Source organism: Stegastes partitus, unplaced genomic scaffold, assembly GCF_000690725.1.
Source record: "Stegastes partitus isolate 25-593 unplaced genomic scaffold, Stegastes_partitus-1.0.2 Scaffold339, whole genome shotgun sequence".
NCBI classification, from domain to species: Eukaryota; Metazoa; Chordata; class Actinopteri; family Pomacentridae; genus Stegastes; species Stegastes partitus.
The window spans coordinates 180,820-199,579 of record NW_007578070.1 but is presented as its reverse complement, the minus strand read 5'-3'; the positions used below and the strand labels follow the sequence as shown (position 1 = coordinate 199,579).

The window sequence follows — 18,760 nt, the reverse complement described above, 5'->3', positions numbered from 1 at the left end:
GGTACAATTAAATTTGTGGTTGTGAGAATATTCATTGCTAATCCAGGTTTTTAATAGAACAAGGAGACACTCATGAATAATTGTTTAGATTGACATTTGATAAATTGTGTCACCGAACCTGCTGTAGGGCTGCAAGGTCATGAAACTGTGGGGGTTTTTTTGTTGCTGTTTAAGTTAAGCTAAAGTGAATAAGTTGGAGGTCCTGTTGGATTATACGGTGCATTACAGTCATTATCCAGCAAAAGTTTTAATAATTAGACATCAAATGCGATCATTGCAAGGTGACCTGTGTATCTAAAAAGCTGTAGCTTGTCTATTCAAATGATTACTTTAATGTTACTCGAGAGACAAATTGCAATTGTTGCTTTATCAGAGTAAAAATATCTTTGTCTGAAAACCTGTTTTTTTTTTTTTTTTTCATGCCACTATTAGCTCTTTCAGATTAAGCTCACTCCTGTAACTTCTTCAGCAGCTTTAACTGGCTGTAGCTGGACAATCACACAGAACTTGTCATTTGATTTAATTTCAGTTACTTGAGTCATTTAATCACCTTACAATCACCCGTATGGCCCTGGATTCAGCAAACCTGCTGCTATGTTAAATATTTTTGTCACCCCATGGTTTTCAATCCGCTCCTGGCTTGGTTTTGTCATAATGTCAACCAGGCATCAGCAAAAAAGACAGATAATGACACAGGTTTGTTATCAGATAATAATTAAATCAATATTTCAAGATAAAAGGCTTAGAATATAAATGTCCCACAAAAATGTGTATTTTGAACCCATAATTTATTTAAATTTTGCAACATGTGTCATCAGATTTTATGATCTAAGCTCACCAATGTAACAATTCATTAGTTATTTTGTGATAATAAAAGACCTTTAAAAAAATAAAGCAAATCTGGCAGCTCTTGGCTTCCGTATAAAAAAACCTGAGACGGTCATAACGGGCCGACATAAAACTACACAGGCACACTGTTTCCGCACCATATTTATTCCAACACTAATAATGTTGTGTCTGACAGGATCAGGCATCTTGTTACATTCATGACAGGACAGTGGAATTGAGTGCTGGATTGAATTAAGTTATTGGCCAGTTTGAATTGTACGCTTCGTGGCAATGTCAGGCTAAGGTCAATGTTCGTTTCACACCCTCCCCATTCTCTTTAATAAATCATAAAAAGCGGAGGTGAGAGCTGCCGCAGGAAAACAGCTGATATGCAGAAGGAGGTCTGTGACAGTTTAAATGCTGCAGGAGGGACGACGTGATTGGACGACGGGAGAAGCAGCGGGGTGCAGTAATTTGGTATATGCATGGCAATAAGTGGCTTGCCCTGAGGTGTGTTTAGGTACATGACAATAAAAAATAATGTCGATAGAATCCTCAGATGTCTCCTGCATTAACTAAAACCTTTAATTGAGCATTTTGAGGGTAAAATACAGGTTTTTAGCGATATTGTTGAAGTCAGTGTTTCATAAATCAGTATATACTGGATATATATATGCAAAAAAAGCAGCTTTGTATCAACATCAGGACAAAAGTCTTGTGTGTTTACTCATAATTTACTGCATTTGAACACAAACTGATCATTTTTTCATGCTATATTACAAATTAAATAACAGTACAATACACTGACAGACTGGTGAATGTATAGATGCATGAAGCCTCATTGTCCACCTCTGTAGACATGCTGTGTCATTTATCGTGGTAGCCTTGATGAGCTACTCAGTGTCACTTTAACATGGATTATAAATGCCCAATTTGACACTTGTATGAGTCAAACAAATTCTGTAAAGCTAGATCCTTTAGTTCCCACAGTTCAGCAGTGTTTGTAATATACTTTTGCCACAGAAGATGTTATACTTTGCGGTGTAGAATCACTGGCTTCTTCCCTTTAACTGAAAAATGTTCATAAAAAATATTAGTTTTTTTAAATAAGATGCTTCAAAAAGAAAACGACAATGGCATATTAACAAAACGGAACTTAACGCTTTGTGAGAAGAACTGTTAAAAGTTTGTTTCTCCACCTCTCCCACCTGTCACCTCCGTCTCTCCTCAGAAAGCCTGAGAGGTGTCACTTACCCTCCTTTTCACATATCACTCAACACAGATATTACACGCAGCTGTGTGACGCCTTCACTCTGTCGTACGCTTTCTCTTTGGCACACGCTGAAAACTATATTTTGTCTTTTCCAAAGGCTGCTACAAACCAGATTAGAAAACAAAGCTGCACTGAGCGTTTTTCTGCAGATACAGAAATTGTTGCCCCGATTATGTCTCGTCGCTCACTGTGCTGGAGCCTGAAAGGCACATGCATGTCTCAGCTCTGCACACAGTTTGTGCATCGATTGGCTCGGTATGCAAACATTTTAAGAGTGCCGTGACTGTTGAGATTCATTTGAAATGCTTTAGTGAAGTTGGGAAGTCAGTGTGGTAGATTAATTTGAGCTTTGTGCAATTACACAAGTGAAAATGGAGCTAAAGCTTTCCAAGTTCCCTCAGCAATTACTGAGTGATTACATTACACAAACACACTTGTACACTGTCATGAAATGACAAATTTGAAACACTGAGGAGGATTGTTTTAGAGAGTAATGATCCAGAATAAAAAATAACATGCAGATCTCTCCTTATAAATTGATAGATTTGTAGCTGTGAGTTATAAAGTGTCAGACTCTGACAGAAAACCTGGCTGCTGACTTATGGATGGGCTTAATTATGTGACTTCAAGGTGCAGTGTCCTCCACCATCAATTTACTCTGCTGCCCACATAATGCCAGAGCGGAAATAACTCATCCATTTTTTTTCCCCCCCTCGCTCAAGTAAATTGTTAACAGAAACTGAAGCAAACAATCACAGGGATTTATTTATCTAGAAGCATGAGATTTATATCAAGCTCCCCGCTGTGAAACAGCACATCGCTACTGTTTGATTGTGTTGGATTATTGTGTTCGTAACAAGATAAATCGTATCTTCAATGAGCTGCAAATTAAAGTTGAAATTGTTCCGGTTGCAGCAACAAAACAGTGTCATGCCGAGGTGCAAATTCACAACACAATGGTGGGTGGGTGTCTTGTTTTCCTTATTAAATAGTCTGGGGAAATATTAATTATGTCGTAGTTTAATTGTAGTGTACAATTAAAGCTGGTAAATAGGCCTGCAGGTTTGAATTACAGTCTGTGCATAATTGGATTAATCACTGAATTAAATCCACCATGACTTCAACTTTGCCATACGCCAAACTGTCCACCATCCACTAATGTTGGTGCCAGGCAATGGAAGTGAAAGATAAAAAACAAAAACTGCGCTTGTGATGGCATCCTCATCAACACTGAATACTGAAGCTAAACTGTGTTTCTGCTTTTAGAGCCCTGAGAAGGCACCATTCAATTCTAGATTTACAGGAACGTGTCCTTCCTGGTTAAAAAAATTATCTATGCAGAAATTAGCGAAATTCTTGTGTAAATAGGTGCTAATTTGCTATTAACCCTCAAAACAGTGCTTTGATATTATATTATGTTATTAATCCGCATATCATTATACCTCAAGACCTGCTAAAGCATTGATCCAGCTAATGTCTCAGGGAATGAAAAATCACATTAAACTGCCAAACTAGTGGTAAACTGGTACTCTTTCAGGTACCAGACTCCATTACAGGAACATCATTCAGTATAGTTGTGATTAAAGACTCTCTCTCCACCTCTTTACGCTTGTATTCTGGAAATTAATTGCCAACAAAAGTGAACAATTAATGTGAATTCTTCTGTCATGACAGCCCTGCAAACCACATATCATCTTGTCATGTTTGCACGGAGGAATTCTCCATTATCAGCTACATTACAGAGGAGATGTGGCAACAGCACATTGCAGGCAACAGCACATGCTAAAAAGTGTTAGAATGAGCTGCCAGAAAGTCAGCTTTAAAGATAGTAGTAACACCTTTTCTGTCATTAGGCAACCGTGTTAGTACGCTAACTAAGGAAAGGTTTGTTGGTACCATCAACCATAAAATGAGATTTACTGTGTATCTTGATTTTTCTGAGCTTGCTTGGACGTTATTGTGACTATTAGATATAGAACTTAAAAGTTACACCATAAGTGTGTTGGGAATAATCAATCAAAGCTGACAAAGTGCATCATTAACAAGTGAAAACTTCCAAGACTGAAGCCAGTATAGAACTGTAGTTCCTTAAATGGCCACTTGAGGCTGGCTCAAAAATGAGTTAGTCTTCATAGAGCTCCATGTTAAAATGTCCACATTTACTGCAGAAATAAACATGTTTACAGCCGAGTATAACAAACCCTTTTGGTCTCTATAGCTAATTTCAGCAACCATGACAACTGTACAGCTGTGAGTTTTTAGACAACTAACCCAATTAAATTGTGTTAAGGCCTAAATTTATACACAATTAAGGGATGTGGATACTTTTAGTGACATTGGTGCTGTCCTAGGACAGTCCATGACCCGCCTCAGCTCCACTCACGCGCCACCTCTTTGCTCATTTTTGGATTAGTTGGGATTGAGGAGGAGTCAGGCACTGCAAAGATGATGACAACCAAAGACACCAGACTGAGTTTCAGAACTGCTGTACAGGAAACTAGTGGGTGATGTCAGAGGATTTATCCATCTTTATGATTAGTACATATGTTTAGTTAATATCAATCCAAAGCAGTGATTTTACCATGTTTAGCAGTTTCAAGGAGAACATGAAAAAATTGTCATGCAAGGTGGTCTATAATGGAGACGAGTCAGAATGTATCACTGAAAGGCTGCATATTGTGACAGAGGATGGCAGGTAAAAGTAATTCAACTCTATGTAGATATAACAAATGCACTTTTTTCTCAACGTGCTTTAACTGTGTTACTCGTAGCCATTAGACGCTGCACTTGAAAGTCACAGCATTTTTTAGCAATGTTGGAATTACGACGTGATGTGCCGTTAAAGGGTTCAGTGGCTCTGGGAAACTAACTCAGCCTGTGACACACGTTTTGACTTCTTTAGCTCAGTGTTAGTATTAGCAACCAGTATGTTTTCTGTGTATTTGTCTCACTGACAAGCGCTCTTCACCTCTTTCCTGGGTGAAGCTAACTGACAAACATCCAGCTAGATGGTGGAAACAGTAAACCTTTTAATCATCCCTTCAGGCACCTGTGGGTGAAGTTCCATACATTATTGATGGTTTCAGTTTGCGTCACACCTTGCACACAACATCCTTTGGTCCCGTTTCCCCCGGACTGAACTGCTGAACTTCTGGCATCGTGTACATCTGCAGTGCTGCCCTGGCAATATTTCCAGCTTAACTATGAAAGGTTGTGCCAACAATAACCTCACGTCCCTTATGTATTCAGATTTCCTCCCCATAGACTGATGCTTCCCACTTTTATTGTCCCTGCTGCCTTATTGAACCCCTCGCTGCTCTGCACAATTCTTATTGCACAATTACATTATCTCCAAACTCTTGTCACTGTGATGTCTTGCATGTGCTGTATAATTTGATTAATTTGAAAATTACTATGGAGCAGCACATCAGGCTTCACAATATATCACCAGCTCTGTCCACAGCTGCGATATCAGAGCGAAGCAGAAAGCTACACACTAAAAAAAGAAAAAACATAAATAAAATAACGCTTGGGCTCAACAAAATAAATCAACTCAACAGTTGGCTTCTTTTTTCTCCCTCTATTTTTTTTTTTTTTTTTAGTTTTTGACAACTTAAACTACAATCAAAGTTATTTTTAATTAGCAGGCTAAACTGTCTGAAATTGTCCAGGTATGTTTAGTAAGCGGGAAAGTGGACTTTAAATCCTGAACTCCAGCTAATTTCATTAAATTATCTCAACTTGAATTTAGTTTTAGATCAAATAACGCAGAAATTTCAGTTTAAATGACACATAATATTAAGTTGATGCAATTCCCAATACTGTTCTGTCGACTGAACCCATCAAAATTATGTTTGAAACTTACGTTTATCTAAGCGGTTGCAATGTACTGCTGCACTGCTTTTTGTGGATTGAAGCTGCTCTCCATTTACTGGTGTCAAACTGTCAGAGTGTCACTTTTTCATCAGAACTAATGTGTGATTTTTCTGAATTCCCTGCAGGATGGCCGAGTGTCCTTCATCGGACACCAGCTTGGCGGCGTGTCCTTCTCGCCCAACAGCCGTGACCAGCAGGTCAAGTTCGCCCGCGCTGTCCAGATCACCTACTACCTCCGTAACCACGGACCCCCGGTGCAGGATGCCATCGCAGAGCGCTGGGAGAACGAGTTCTGCGCCCTGGTCAGCCGGCTGTCCACGTCCGAGGCGCCCCACGCCCCCGACCAGCTCCACATCCAGTCGCTCACCTCCTTCAGCCTGTGGCGGGACTTCCACCAGACGGGCGTGCTGGCCAAGGGGGAGGTGCTGGTCAGCCTGGTGCTGGTGCTCCTGGCCGCCACCATCTCCAGCTCCATGCGGGACTGTCTGAGGGGTAAGCCGTTCCTGGGCCTCCTGGGCGTCCTGACCATTTGCATCGCCAACGTGACGGCTGCGGGGATCTTCTTCATATCGGACGGGAAGTTCAACTCCACGCTGCTGGGGATCCCGTTCTTTGCCATGGGTGAGTGGGAGCGAAGGTCGTGACTGAGGCTGTGTGCTTTGTGTGTAACGGTTGGGCGAGGGGCTTATCAGAGGCTGACACTCACAGTGGGTTGATTGGGGAGGGGATTAGCGGAATTGTGATGGGCTTTTCCTCAGAGCAGATGCCGGTAGTTCACTGCGGTTGATGTAGCAAAACACAGAGTGGCATGTGTGCGCTCATGTGTGCAGCACATTCTTTTTGTCAGGCAATTTGCAGTGTTTTCTCTTTGCTGTGATTTTCTTGCTTTAAAGACACATTCAGCTGTGCAGATTTGTAATTACTTCAAGGCAATGTTGTCCTCACTGTACAGGCTTTAATAATAAACTCTTGTAAAGTTTATATCCAATATGGGAAGAAGCACAAGGCTATCACAATAACAAGCCATGTTTCAGCTTCCAACTTGCATTATTTGATACATTCTTTGCAAAAACTACCGTTTAGGAAGGACGCAATGGGAGTGGGTGTTTTAAACATACTATGTTGGAGCGGAGCAAACATAGAAAGCGAATCGGTGCTTTGTGCATAATCATGACCTGATAAAATTGTTTTTTTTTTAAAACTCCAAATCATCAAAATTCATGAGTTCACAGCACAAGCATCGAGTGGGTTTTCAAGGGTGAGCGTGTCTTTGAAAGTTGCAAAGCAAAACACAGTTTACTGTCCAAAAAGGGAGGCCATCTTTCTTCCATTACTTTCTTTAAATTTACAGCGTTGATGGTTTGTTTTTTTTATTGACATGAAAGCTTATAAAATGCTTTTAAGCTGAAAATAATGAACTCCCCATGGCTACCAAAGCCCCAAAGACCCGTGTCCTCAATGGTAGCTATGGCCTGAGATAACGCTGAAGGTTAAACTACTAAAACTTGTCTGAGCTGTGTTAACAAATACTTAAAGGCTCGACTGGCCAATAACGTTTAGCATTTGCAGGCAAATTGGCTGTAAAGAATTGCCTGCATTGTCATTACTACAGCTGCCAAACAGGAATGGCCGACTCTGCCACTGCCAATCAAAGCTACTCCGTAGAGATAACTGTTGAAAATGTCAAGATAAATCGTAAGAAAAATGCGGTTTGAAAGACTATTTTACTGCATTTACTTCTTAGTAACCTATGCGGCAGTACAAACTACATCAGCAGTGTGATATACTGCATTTCTCCTTATTCTGCGCACTCTTTTCACCTTCGATTCTGTTTCTGTCACTCCGTCTCTTCCCCTATCACCCTTCTCCTTTTACTTTTTTCAGCTATACCTTGTCCATTTACTTTACAGCATATCTTGCATTTCCTTCCCGTGCGCTCCTAAGGTCACCGGATCCCTGGGGCTTCGGCACAGCTTCTGCTGCAGGCCGGCTGACATAACTGAAGTTTAAGTAAGACTCGGGAACAGGAGGCTGGATCAGCTCCTTGTGACCTAGAGGCAGGGGAGGGAGGGAGATGGGGAGGAGGTGTGATGTGGTGGTGAGAGACTGGCTAAAAAGGAAAGTCAAGGAGAAAAGAGCAAAGAGAAAAATGTATGTGATGCATAGGAGAGAGAGAGAGAGAGAGAGAGAGAGAAAAGAAAAGAAGGCAGGGTGCAGAGACAGATACTGAAGGAGGAGGTTGAGGAGAGGGAACGAAACAGAGAAAGACACATCCAGAGGGAGGAGGTGGAGAAGGGCAAAGGAGATGGAGAGGACTTGATTAAGTCTGTAATTTCATGTGACAGGACCTCAAAGGCAGCAGATGTCCACCCTCCTCTTGGGAGGTCCTGACTGAGACACACCCCTATCACTATATCAACGCCACATCAGGGCAGACACTCAGACCTGAAATGGAAACTGATACCCAATCTGCCGCAGCGGTGTAGCGCCCCCTGTTGAGACGTCATTACCATTCAAAGCTCCGTTTGGATTTTCATTTAAACCCCTTACGGAACTGAAACTTCAATGTGTGATTTTTAGAACTACAGTTTGGTTTGTTATGGTTTTACGAGTCGCAACAGCAGAAATGCTCGCAGCAAACTGGATCGCAGAACAATACATAAGGTGGTCAGTGTCCGTCCATCTGTTGTTGTGATTAAACTGAAAATGTGCGGACAAGTGGGAATACCAGAACGAAAAATGAAAAACCTCAAAATAGGTTTTAATGCTTGGGCAAAGTCAAGAAGAAATTGGTGTAAACGTAGAAGCAAGCCGCATCCAATTGTATTGTTGATAAGCAAAAGAAAAAGTATCACCACTGCAAAATCAAAATACTTAAAAACCTCTTTTATTGGTGCTATCATCAGGTGGTTACTTTGGTTTAATTCATGTGGATGCAAGATTGTGCTGCTGTATGTGGTTGAAGTGCAGCTTCTGTAAATCCTCAAATAGTGACGAGAGCCTTATTCAGCTAAACTGCAGAAGGTAACGACCCTTTATATGAAGCAAACTTGTGTTTGAGGCAGGCCTTTATTTCAAATTCCCTGCGTTTGATAAGTGTAATTGGTCATATTTTAGTATGCAGCCTTGGTTTGATCTGCTCCTGTTTGCCCTGTTAAAGTTACGCCATTAATACAAACTCAGCTGCTCCTGGAAATACATTTACTGTGGAAAAGCAAAAGAAATCTACATTCTAGTTTACTGCTATGTACATTATATGACAGGCAATCCTTGTTTTGTCCCTGTATTTGGGGGCTGGTCTTTGCTCATGTCGTCTACACACCGGGCTATTATCTGGCTTTTAATTGAAAGTATGCTAGTTTTAGCTACTTTATATGTAGTATGGATGTATGGACGTAAAGTCTCTATATGTATACTGTATACAAAACACAGTTGTTAAATACATGTAGTAAAAAGTACAATATTTCAATCTGAAATCACAGTAGTACAGTACTTAGTTAACTTCATTTAATTAAGTTCCTTCTAGTATAACAACTCATTGAATACCAGATGTCTTAATTTACAATTTATTTAGCTAATTCTCTGAATTTGGCTAAAATGTGTGCCGTGTTTTTATGAACCTTAACTTGGGTGGTGGTAAATGTTACAGTCAGACATTTTTGTTAGCATTTTAATGTCCGAGCTAATCCATCATTTTGGGGGATTTTTGTCTTTGTACAGGGTTTATATATTACAGAAAATCGGTTTATTGAGTCTACAGTTTGCATGAGTGTATTTTCTGAAAGAAAAAAATGAGGTTGTGTGCAGTGAGGATGTCTAACAATACCACAAACCTTGCAAACAGATTCTTGCCAATTGGTTTCTGTATGATTACTTTTGCATGTATTGGGAGTACATCATGTGTTTTGGTACCACTTGGTATGTGAGGTATTACATATGCACACGTGAATATGGATTTTCAACCTCTTGTGGATAAATATTCCATATTGCTAGCTTTATTTCTTGTCCTCGCGTGACACCACAGTCACATGAAAACTGCCTCAGAAAAATGTAGCCACATATATTTTTAAATTATTTCTACATCATTGTCCCAACTTGAATTCACTGAGATGATCGTGTCCTGCAACCGTCTGTCTGCCAGCGCTGGGTGACACCAGCTTCACCAGGCTAATGTGACACCAACTTTAAAGCTGCCCCCTAATTTAGTTTTTCTCAGTGTTTAGTTTCCTCCTGTGCAGTCACACCGCGAGGTGCTAGATGGAATTTTTCCAAAATAAGTTGAAAGGGTTTTGGCGTAGTTTTATTTAACATTCTTTTTTAACTTTGCCGTGTTATTTTTGTGCTAATGAGCCGGCAGCTCCTGGTATCTGGGGGCAACATACTAACAAAGATCTTTGCAGAAGCAGAGGTACACAGCCACTTCTCGGCCTCGTTCTGCCCAGTCCCATGATTCATTTGTGCTGTTGATATCCACCGTAGACCTAATTATCTTATCTGAATACAGTCCCATTGGCTTCTTAGTTGTTTCTGGTTCCCTTCATCTCCTCTGTGGAAACTGCAGCTACACTTGGGACCACAGTGTGCTATTAAAAGCCCCCTATGTGTGGAATTATGTTATTACAGAAATTATTCCGGTGGTTGAGGTTCGTCTTTGTTCTAAAATTTAGAGGTTATCGTTGTGCATTGTTAGGTCCCACTGTGCCGCGATACAAAAGTCAGAAATGTTTAATTCCCCAAGGTGTACTAGAGGCTGTATTGTTAAACCTTAAACCACAATTAGGGATCCCCTTTTAGCAGTTAAAAAATAATGTCTGAGGTAAATATAATGGGGCGAAAAACTTGTGTTGGCTTTTTGAAAACAAGTTCTTTGTGATTTTGATGCACAATAAGCAATGACAAAACCAGAAAATGTAGGCTATAGATTCTCTTTTGAGTACAGATTTTTCTCAAATTGACTTCCTTTGTAGGTATATACACATACTATAGCAAAGAAATCACAGAACTGGACTCACCACTCTAACTATATGTTGTTACACAGCATGTACAGTCAGGCAAACCCTGGCAACGACATAAAATCTGTACATTCCAAGCTTTAAAAAGTTTTGCAAAACTTTAACACAATTATTCAAGCGTCATGATCACAGTGACCAGCATCATCTTCTAAGTTGCATTTTGCATCGCAGGCTGCTCTGTGGACTGCAGTGTTCATGTTTACTCTGTGGTCCCCTGAAAGTACTGTCCTTTTCTAAATTGTGCAGACAGATAATGAGCTCTTTCATTGGTTATTTTGTTTTGGGGCTTCGGTTTTGCGTTATGAAATGCGTAATCTCTCTTTTCTTTTTTTTCTCGTTTTTCTTGTCTCTGAAAGCGATCTCCCCAGCTTATCCAAACTCCAGTGAGGACATTGTTGGCAGAGCAAAGGTGCCTGAGGTGCAACTCATACAGTAGCTGACTGAAGCTGATTAACTACTAAATGTCAAATGTGAATGGATAGAGGCATCTATATTAATTTTCAGATGGAATTCAGAACAGAAACACATGTATACTTTTACTGTGTCGGCTTTTCCACCGGTTTTCGAGTATGCAAGTTATACTGAAGGGACTTGTTGATGTGGTAGAAAACAATGTCACAATATTAATATCATTCTTTTACCAGTATTTATACACACACAACAATATGGTTGGTGACTGCATATCCATGCCTTCAGAATTATATAATGAAACCATAGTAATCTGAACCTTAGATTTAAGAGCTTTGAATTATTCATTTGGTTATCATAAAGCTATCATTTGATATAATGATAATGTTACAGTATCCTGCCACTGATAATCAGAATATAATGCTGGACAGTCCTGTTGCATGGAGTAAACTGGAATAAATTCAAAGTAACCCGTTCACCAAAATGTATATGACAATATAGCTGTGACTCCACAATAACTCACAGCCCTAAAAACCATAATATAGAAACTGCATTAGAATGCATCAGTTCCCAGGAGCACAGAGGTGGAAGAGGTTTGGAATAACCAAACCCTTCATCCATCTCCACCACCGTGACCCAATAGGTGAAGAGAGGCAGAGTGGGCAGATGAAAGCCTCTCCTGAGTAAAAGCCAAAAATCTCTTCATCTGTCTGATGGGATGGAAATTGATCTCTTACTTACAGTAAATGTCAAGTGCTGTGCATGGTGAGGTACTACTCATCACTGTGGGGTTGCACCATCCCGCTATTAGGAAACTTTTAGCAGTAGCCAGAACTGGAAAGCTCTGTTCACCGAGGAGATGATGGCTAGAGTCAGACAAAAACACCCTAAACATGGTAAAATTACTCCTGTAACAATATGATAACCAAGATTTGGCATCAAATTCTGCAAAAATGAAAGCGTATGAAGCTCGCTAAAATGGGGCAGGTGATGGACAGGAGAGCTGGTGAAGCATCAGCTTAATGTGGTTATTGTGCCAGGCTATTCAGAAAAAGGAATTGAGCTGAATGACAATTCGATTTACCCATTAAATCCATGCTGTAACCCTCACCCAGTCATGTGTTTTCACTATTGGCCATAGGACAGCTGGTCTCACCCTAAAACAGGTCGAGAAGCTCAGATATCGGAGTAGAGTTACTGCTCACACAGTGACAGAAGTGACTGTGAACATGGATTGGAGCATCCCAGTTGTGATTGTAGTTGCAGTATTCTGTTTGGTTTATGTTTGTGCATGTAAACATCAGACCCAAATGTGAGAAAGCTGGTGAAGCCCTTGTCCTGATTTTGAGAGGAGCTGCATGTATAGATCTTATTCCAGTTTCTGCCTGCTACCTGTGCAGGCACAACTTCAGCCAAGTTACGTAACCGACAAATTATGTGGGTGGCTTTCACATGGCTTGGGACGTTTATAAAATTGCTCATAGCTTGTCCACAGTACCAGGACAGAACATATATACAAATATTTTGACTGTGTTTCTGTGAACCTCAAACTGTTTAGTGAGTGAGGTTCTCCACAAGTAGTTTGTTTGCCGCTATGGCCGCTCTCATCAGTAATGGAAGTGGTGCTTGTACTGTTGTTTCCTCTGTGTCACACAGCCGGTAAACGGATGCCGTGCTCATATGGAAATTTTCTCTCCCCTTGGGGTCACTCAACCCCATCATGGTAACCCTATCCCACCAGACACAGCATCCTATCTCCTTTCTATTAGAGGACTGGCTGTGTAGTTGAGGACATTAATAATTCCTGTCGGGCTCGTATTCCGTTGCTGGTAAGAAGGCAGACGGGCCGAATCCACACCACAGTGTTGACATTTAATAAGACTACAATAAGGTAAAGTGGCCTCATTTTTAAAAGGCACTATCAGATTCATTTAAAGTTAGGCTATCAGTTACAGAAAAATCTAAGTCAAGCTGGTTTGTGTCGTAAACATCAAGAGCACCTGTGGAAAGTGCATGCACGAATCAATAACCGGAATACTCGTGTTTATCATGTAGATAGAGATATGAATAACCTTGTTTTTTTTTTAAGTACGTCAAGTAAATACCTTTTCCCAACTATGACCAAAACGGGTATAGGTCTTTCTAACCAGACCTATCGGTGACAAGTAAACATAATCAGTAAAATGCATTGGAGGTTTTCCAAGCATGGAGCTGGTAGGAGAGCTGAGCTAAACTCAGAACACATTGGAGAGTTGATGCGTGTTATCTGGGATGGAAAAGCTCCTGACTACCCTAGAAGGAGCAGAGAAACTTTGCTAGGGAATTGGATGTGAGGTCAAGCATGCTTAATAAGCAGTTACAGTGCCCTGACATCAAATGAACAGCAGACAATGGATGAATAGATGGACAGTTGAGATCAAGGACTATGTCATCAGAAAATAAAAAAAAAAGGAGTATAATTCTGACCCAGACGAACACCATGGTGTTGTGTTGTTGCTAGTACAACAATTTCCCTGAGGTACCCTACCAAAGGGATCAATAAAGTTGTATCTAATCTAATCTAAAGTATTGAGGTTTCATTCCATAAACAGCCCTAGAAGGCACACAACAACTGAAAACTTCACAGAACTGTAACGCTCAAAGAACAAACAAAATGCAACACTGACACAAATTCCGATCGCATCCAAATAGTGCTGGAGAGAAGTTTCTCCCCTCTGAAGCGGCGTTCGGCTCGTTAAGCGTAGAGCTGTGTCATGGTTTCTCTTTATCTGCCAGATCAAAGCCTCCCCTCACATCGTAGTAAAACTAATCCATTATTCTCTCTCAACAATCCAACTAATGTCGTCTCCGGCCTTTGAATCATGTCGAGGAAGCGGCTGTGCGCGGGTGCAGGTTACCGCCACGTGTCTTTGGCCCTTTTGTTTAATATGGAGCAGCCTCTCCTTCCCGTCTGTCTCCCTTGTGTCTATCTGCCGTGTCATCTGCGAGCTGGCCAATTACTGCTGAGCTGAGCTTGTCACTACCTTCTCTCTCTGGATATGTGACGGCTGTTAGAACTGTAAAAACAGGCTGGGAGAGGGAGAGAGCAAAAGAAAGTAGAGCAGGACTCATGAAACATACATGCTGGGATGGCTGCAGTGGAAGTAGTGACGGCGTCTCCTCGCGCTACGACGGCCTTAAAGGAAGTCTCTACGTCGACTTTGCAGAGCTGCATTTTATTTACTTAACACAACATGCAGCTACTGTAAATCCCACTGGGACGCGATGGTGCTCCACAGTGCAGAGCTGTAATCCATTCGTATTTCTCACCATATTTGAAGGAAAGCGAGGGAAAAAATTGTTGCAAATGTCTAACTTGCATGAAGATTAAGTCGTGGGATAACAGTCTATAAAAAAAAAGAGATGTGCTGCAAGGTGATATCATCACCTGAGAGGCTTTGAGATTCAACTGTAGGGACACATACCTGTAGGAAACATTCTGAACGTAAGGTCTGCTCATTTAGCTATTCACAAGCACGTTCCATTCACTGGAGAAAGGTCATAGGATAAAGTGGAAAGTTGTGGGAGTACCAAAGCAGACCTTGCATTTAGAGTATTTAGCACAGATATGATGTAACTGTCAGTTGTGTTGTCAGTGTAAGAGAGGGCAATAATGGCTGAGCAGATTTTCGTTCCAACCAAAGTTTACAACAGAGGTCTCCATGTATATGCCCGTTTGTGACAGCAGGGGCACCAACATTAACACTTTGTCGTTGGGAAAGGAAAAAAAATGCTTTTTCAATGCCTTAGCTTCATTCTGAAATCCATTAGTGTTCAAATATCAAAATGATGAATGGAATTGTGCAAAAAATATAACACCAGTTACACTAGGTTCAGACTAAGTGTCAGAATACAGTCACATTTTTGCTGGACCTTAGTTGAGACACTTGAAAGTCCACAACTGGTTCCTCAACCCATAAGAGCTTGTGGTCGTACATGACCTGGGTGCTGTTGGGAAGGAGGTGCCAGGGACTGACTTCCAGACACAATCTCTGCAAAGCCTTGTGGTTTGCACAAAGAGGATGCTGTGGGTTGTCCTGTTCTTTACACTATCTTAAGCTTCACCATGTTGTCAATGCTCCTGTTGGTCAACAAGATGGTAGAAATTCTCCAGCTTTTTTTTTTTTGGACAACATAAGGCGTACAAGATGTGGCATTGATGTCCACTTCATGGTTTAAGGAAGAAGGAAAAAAGGCCCCTCCCAACACTACTTTTGTACGTCTTTGTTTAAATTTGTGCATAGCAGATTCGTGTCCAGTCATGTCTTTCATTTTGTATGTAGTTATCTATAATATATGCTTTGCACCCAGTCTAAATGACTTCATGTAGCGCTGTCATCTTGATAATAGCCCAAGTGGACTCTCATGACACCATCATTGTACGCTTTTCACTTTGTAGGCAAATGAACAATTAGAAACTGATACTTCTATATTTACATATCAACTACTAATAGACTGCCTGTGCTTTTAGCTTACCAGATATAACATTAGCATTGACTGAACTGACTGAATAAGGTGCAAAGTTCCCTCAGAATATTGATTAGTGTAGTTTACGTTCTCCATTTGTGGTTTGAGGCAGACAATGATAAACTATCCAGCTTCAGAGTACCAACATGTGTGCCTAATTGTAAAGTATAATGTATTTACCCCCATTGTAATGCTGTGTGATGTTGCCAAAAGGCGCTAAATGCATGTTGATCTGCTATTCTGACCATGCACAGAGCAGTCATGTAGTGTGAGTCTGGGTGGAGTCAGGGTTATTAAAGATGTTTTCATGAAAACTTCTCTCCCTCTTGCCCGCTCTCTGTTTTCTGCCACATCAATCCGGGCCTGTGATGTTCCTGTCAGCGGTGCTGCATGATTTACAAGCTCTTTGGAGTTTTCTCTTTTTGGACCTTGATGTTTTTTTACGGACCGATATTTTCTTATCCTGCGAGGGGGCAAGATAGATAGTGACACTCAGCATTCGCAGCCGGTCACGCGCCGTGCCCATCTCTGCTGACGGTGAAAAGCCTTCTGGGAATTCCTGCCCGTTTCTATAAGTAGGGCCGGGTGACTGATGATCGATCTATGGATGTTATTGCCGTGAGTGGCTCTGGGATGATGGTGCTATGACAGCTTCAGGGTCGTTATTAAGGCCTGCAGGGAGGAATCATAAACCAGCCCTATACATCAATTAATATAGCTCCACCATGATACAGCCCTAAATGGAAAAAATACTCTATTTCTGGAAGAGCAAGTGATTTGGAGTCCATATAATATCGTCCTGATGTTCCCACCATCATTTCTTGTTGCTATGGGCAACGCGAAGATATATTTTATACTGGGAACCAGATTTAGTCCTGGTCGTCTTCCCAGTATCATGTTCTAGGAGTGATTTTATTTAGCTCCTCCACTAATTTCTCTCCGCTGCATGAAATCTGTGTGCAGTATTTAGCACCATGTGCCTCCGCATCTGTAATTGGAAACCAAAATTTGCACTTTGCTGTATGTAGAGTGCAAGAAGCTCCCATGTCTCTTGCTGCTAAAACCGACGGCGACGGCAGTACGGAAAAGTCACAGTTTAATCAAAGCAGACAACAACAGGAATAACACAGTTTGTGGCTGCGGCATCTCTCCACGTTCCCATGGTGATGTGGCCCATAGGTAAACCCCGGAGGACACTTTATGTTTGCTGGAGAGAAGACGTTCAATTCAACTCTCTCCAAAATACTCTGTCCTGTGTGTGTACGCAGCTGCTGTTGTACATCTGGTGTGTAGCTTCACTGGCAGTGCTGTCATAGCTCTAATATTATGGTGCACAATTCCTGTTGTGCGGTTGTTACAGATGTGATATTTGTTCATGACAGTGTGCCGTTGCGGTCTCAGCTAATAATGCTAATAACTAATGAGCTACAACTTTGTTTGTGTGACCAACACAGGACGTGAATATAGAGGACGTCCTCTTGGTTGGTTTGTAAAAAGACGGGATTTGATTTGATTTTTGCACTTAATCAAGCTCTGCATTTGCAATTACCAGTAAAGCACGACACTGGCACTAATAGAAAGTATGATCATTATCAAACCTAAACAATGTTTGAAGGGCTTTGTGATATATTTTTATTACAGCTCTGTGATGTTCATTAACGCTGCCCTGACTAACTTCTCCTGTTCCTGTGAGGGAAAGAGGCATTTGCTCCTCACTGGGGGGTGCACTGTAGCTCCAGTGTTAAAAAAGCATTAATTTGACTTCCTCAGCTGATGCTTGATGCACACAATGCACTACCTGGAGCTGAACTCTGCCACAGAATCTGACGGGTCACACATTGGATAGATGCTTAAACAAACAAAGGACTACCACCTACTGCTGCACAATTATGGCCAAAATGGAAATCTTGATTATTGAGATGAATATTGAGATCTAAAATATGTATTGCAATTGTTCATAGAGTTCAGTGACAACATATTTTCATTGCACTGTCACATTTAAATCAACAGAGGATCACTTTCAGTTCCACATTGAGCTACATTACTGCTAATGTACAAAACTTTGCATCAAAATAAGACTTTCAGTAATATCCACGTGAATTCAGTGCATCTCAGAGTCAAAAATGTTTCGGGGTCATTTAAAATTATATACATTTGACCTAAAATGACTTCTGCTTAAAAATGACAGTACATTTTACTATTGTTCCCTAAAGCAAACTAGATGGATGTGCCCAGAGAAGCCTCCAGTCTCCTCAGTCAGTTACTGCAGCGTACACAACTCAAACATATGACAAGAAATCGCAACTGAAGAAGTAAAATAAGATGTTGGAATGCCAGATTAACATTAAGCTGAACCAAAGCAATTTATCCACATGGGCTGTTTCATTAAGTTAATTGTGGGAAGCCAAAATCATGACATTGGTTAATATTCGATTAATTGCGCAGTCACAATCCCCTCCGTCATCCTGAGCACCCTCCAGCAAATGTCGCATTTTGCTGTTGTTTTATTGACTAGGTTGGTATTGACATAGTTACAAGCAAACATCTTTATCACGTTGAGGAGGAACCTGTATAAGAATCTGCAGCCACAAATGTGTTGTAAATCAAGTGTGGCACATTGCAGTCTACGCACATACACAACAGGGTGTGTGTGACTGTATAATTGGCCTTTACTTGGCAGCTTCTGTGCCTTTAGCTTCCACGAGCTCCATAGTCTTTTCTTTGACTGCTTGGATGCTTTGCGGGGTGCCGTGCTTCTTCTCATACTCCAAATAGCGCTTAAAGAAGAATTTGATCTTCTTCACTGAAACACTCAGGTGGATCACTCGATCAAAGAGCGCCCTGACATCCTTCTGTG

At 41.0% G+C, this 18,760-nt stretch overlaps 1 protein-coding gene across 1 annotated transcript in view; it reads left to right on the top strand.

Moving 5' to 3' along the window:
• ptchd4 (patched domain containing 4) overlaps positions 1 to 18,760 on the top strand; it is a 43,102-nt gene that overhangs the window by 7,166 nt on the left and 17,176 nt on the right. Inside the window, exon 2 of the mRNA XM_008284026.1 lies at positions 6,103 to 6,598. Coding sequence (XP_008282248.1) covers positions 6,103 to 6,598 — 496 coding nt within the window. The remainder of the gene's footprint in view (positions 1 to 6,102; positions 6,599 to 18,760) is intronic.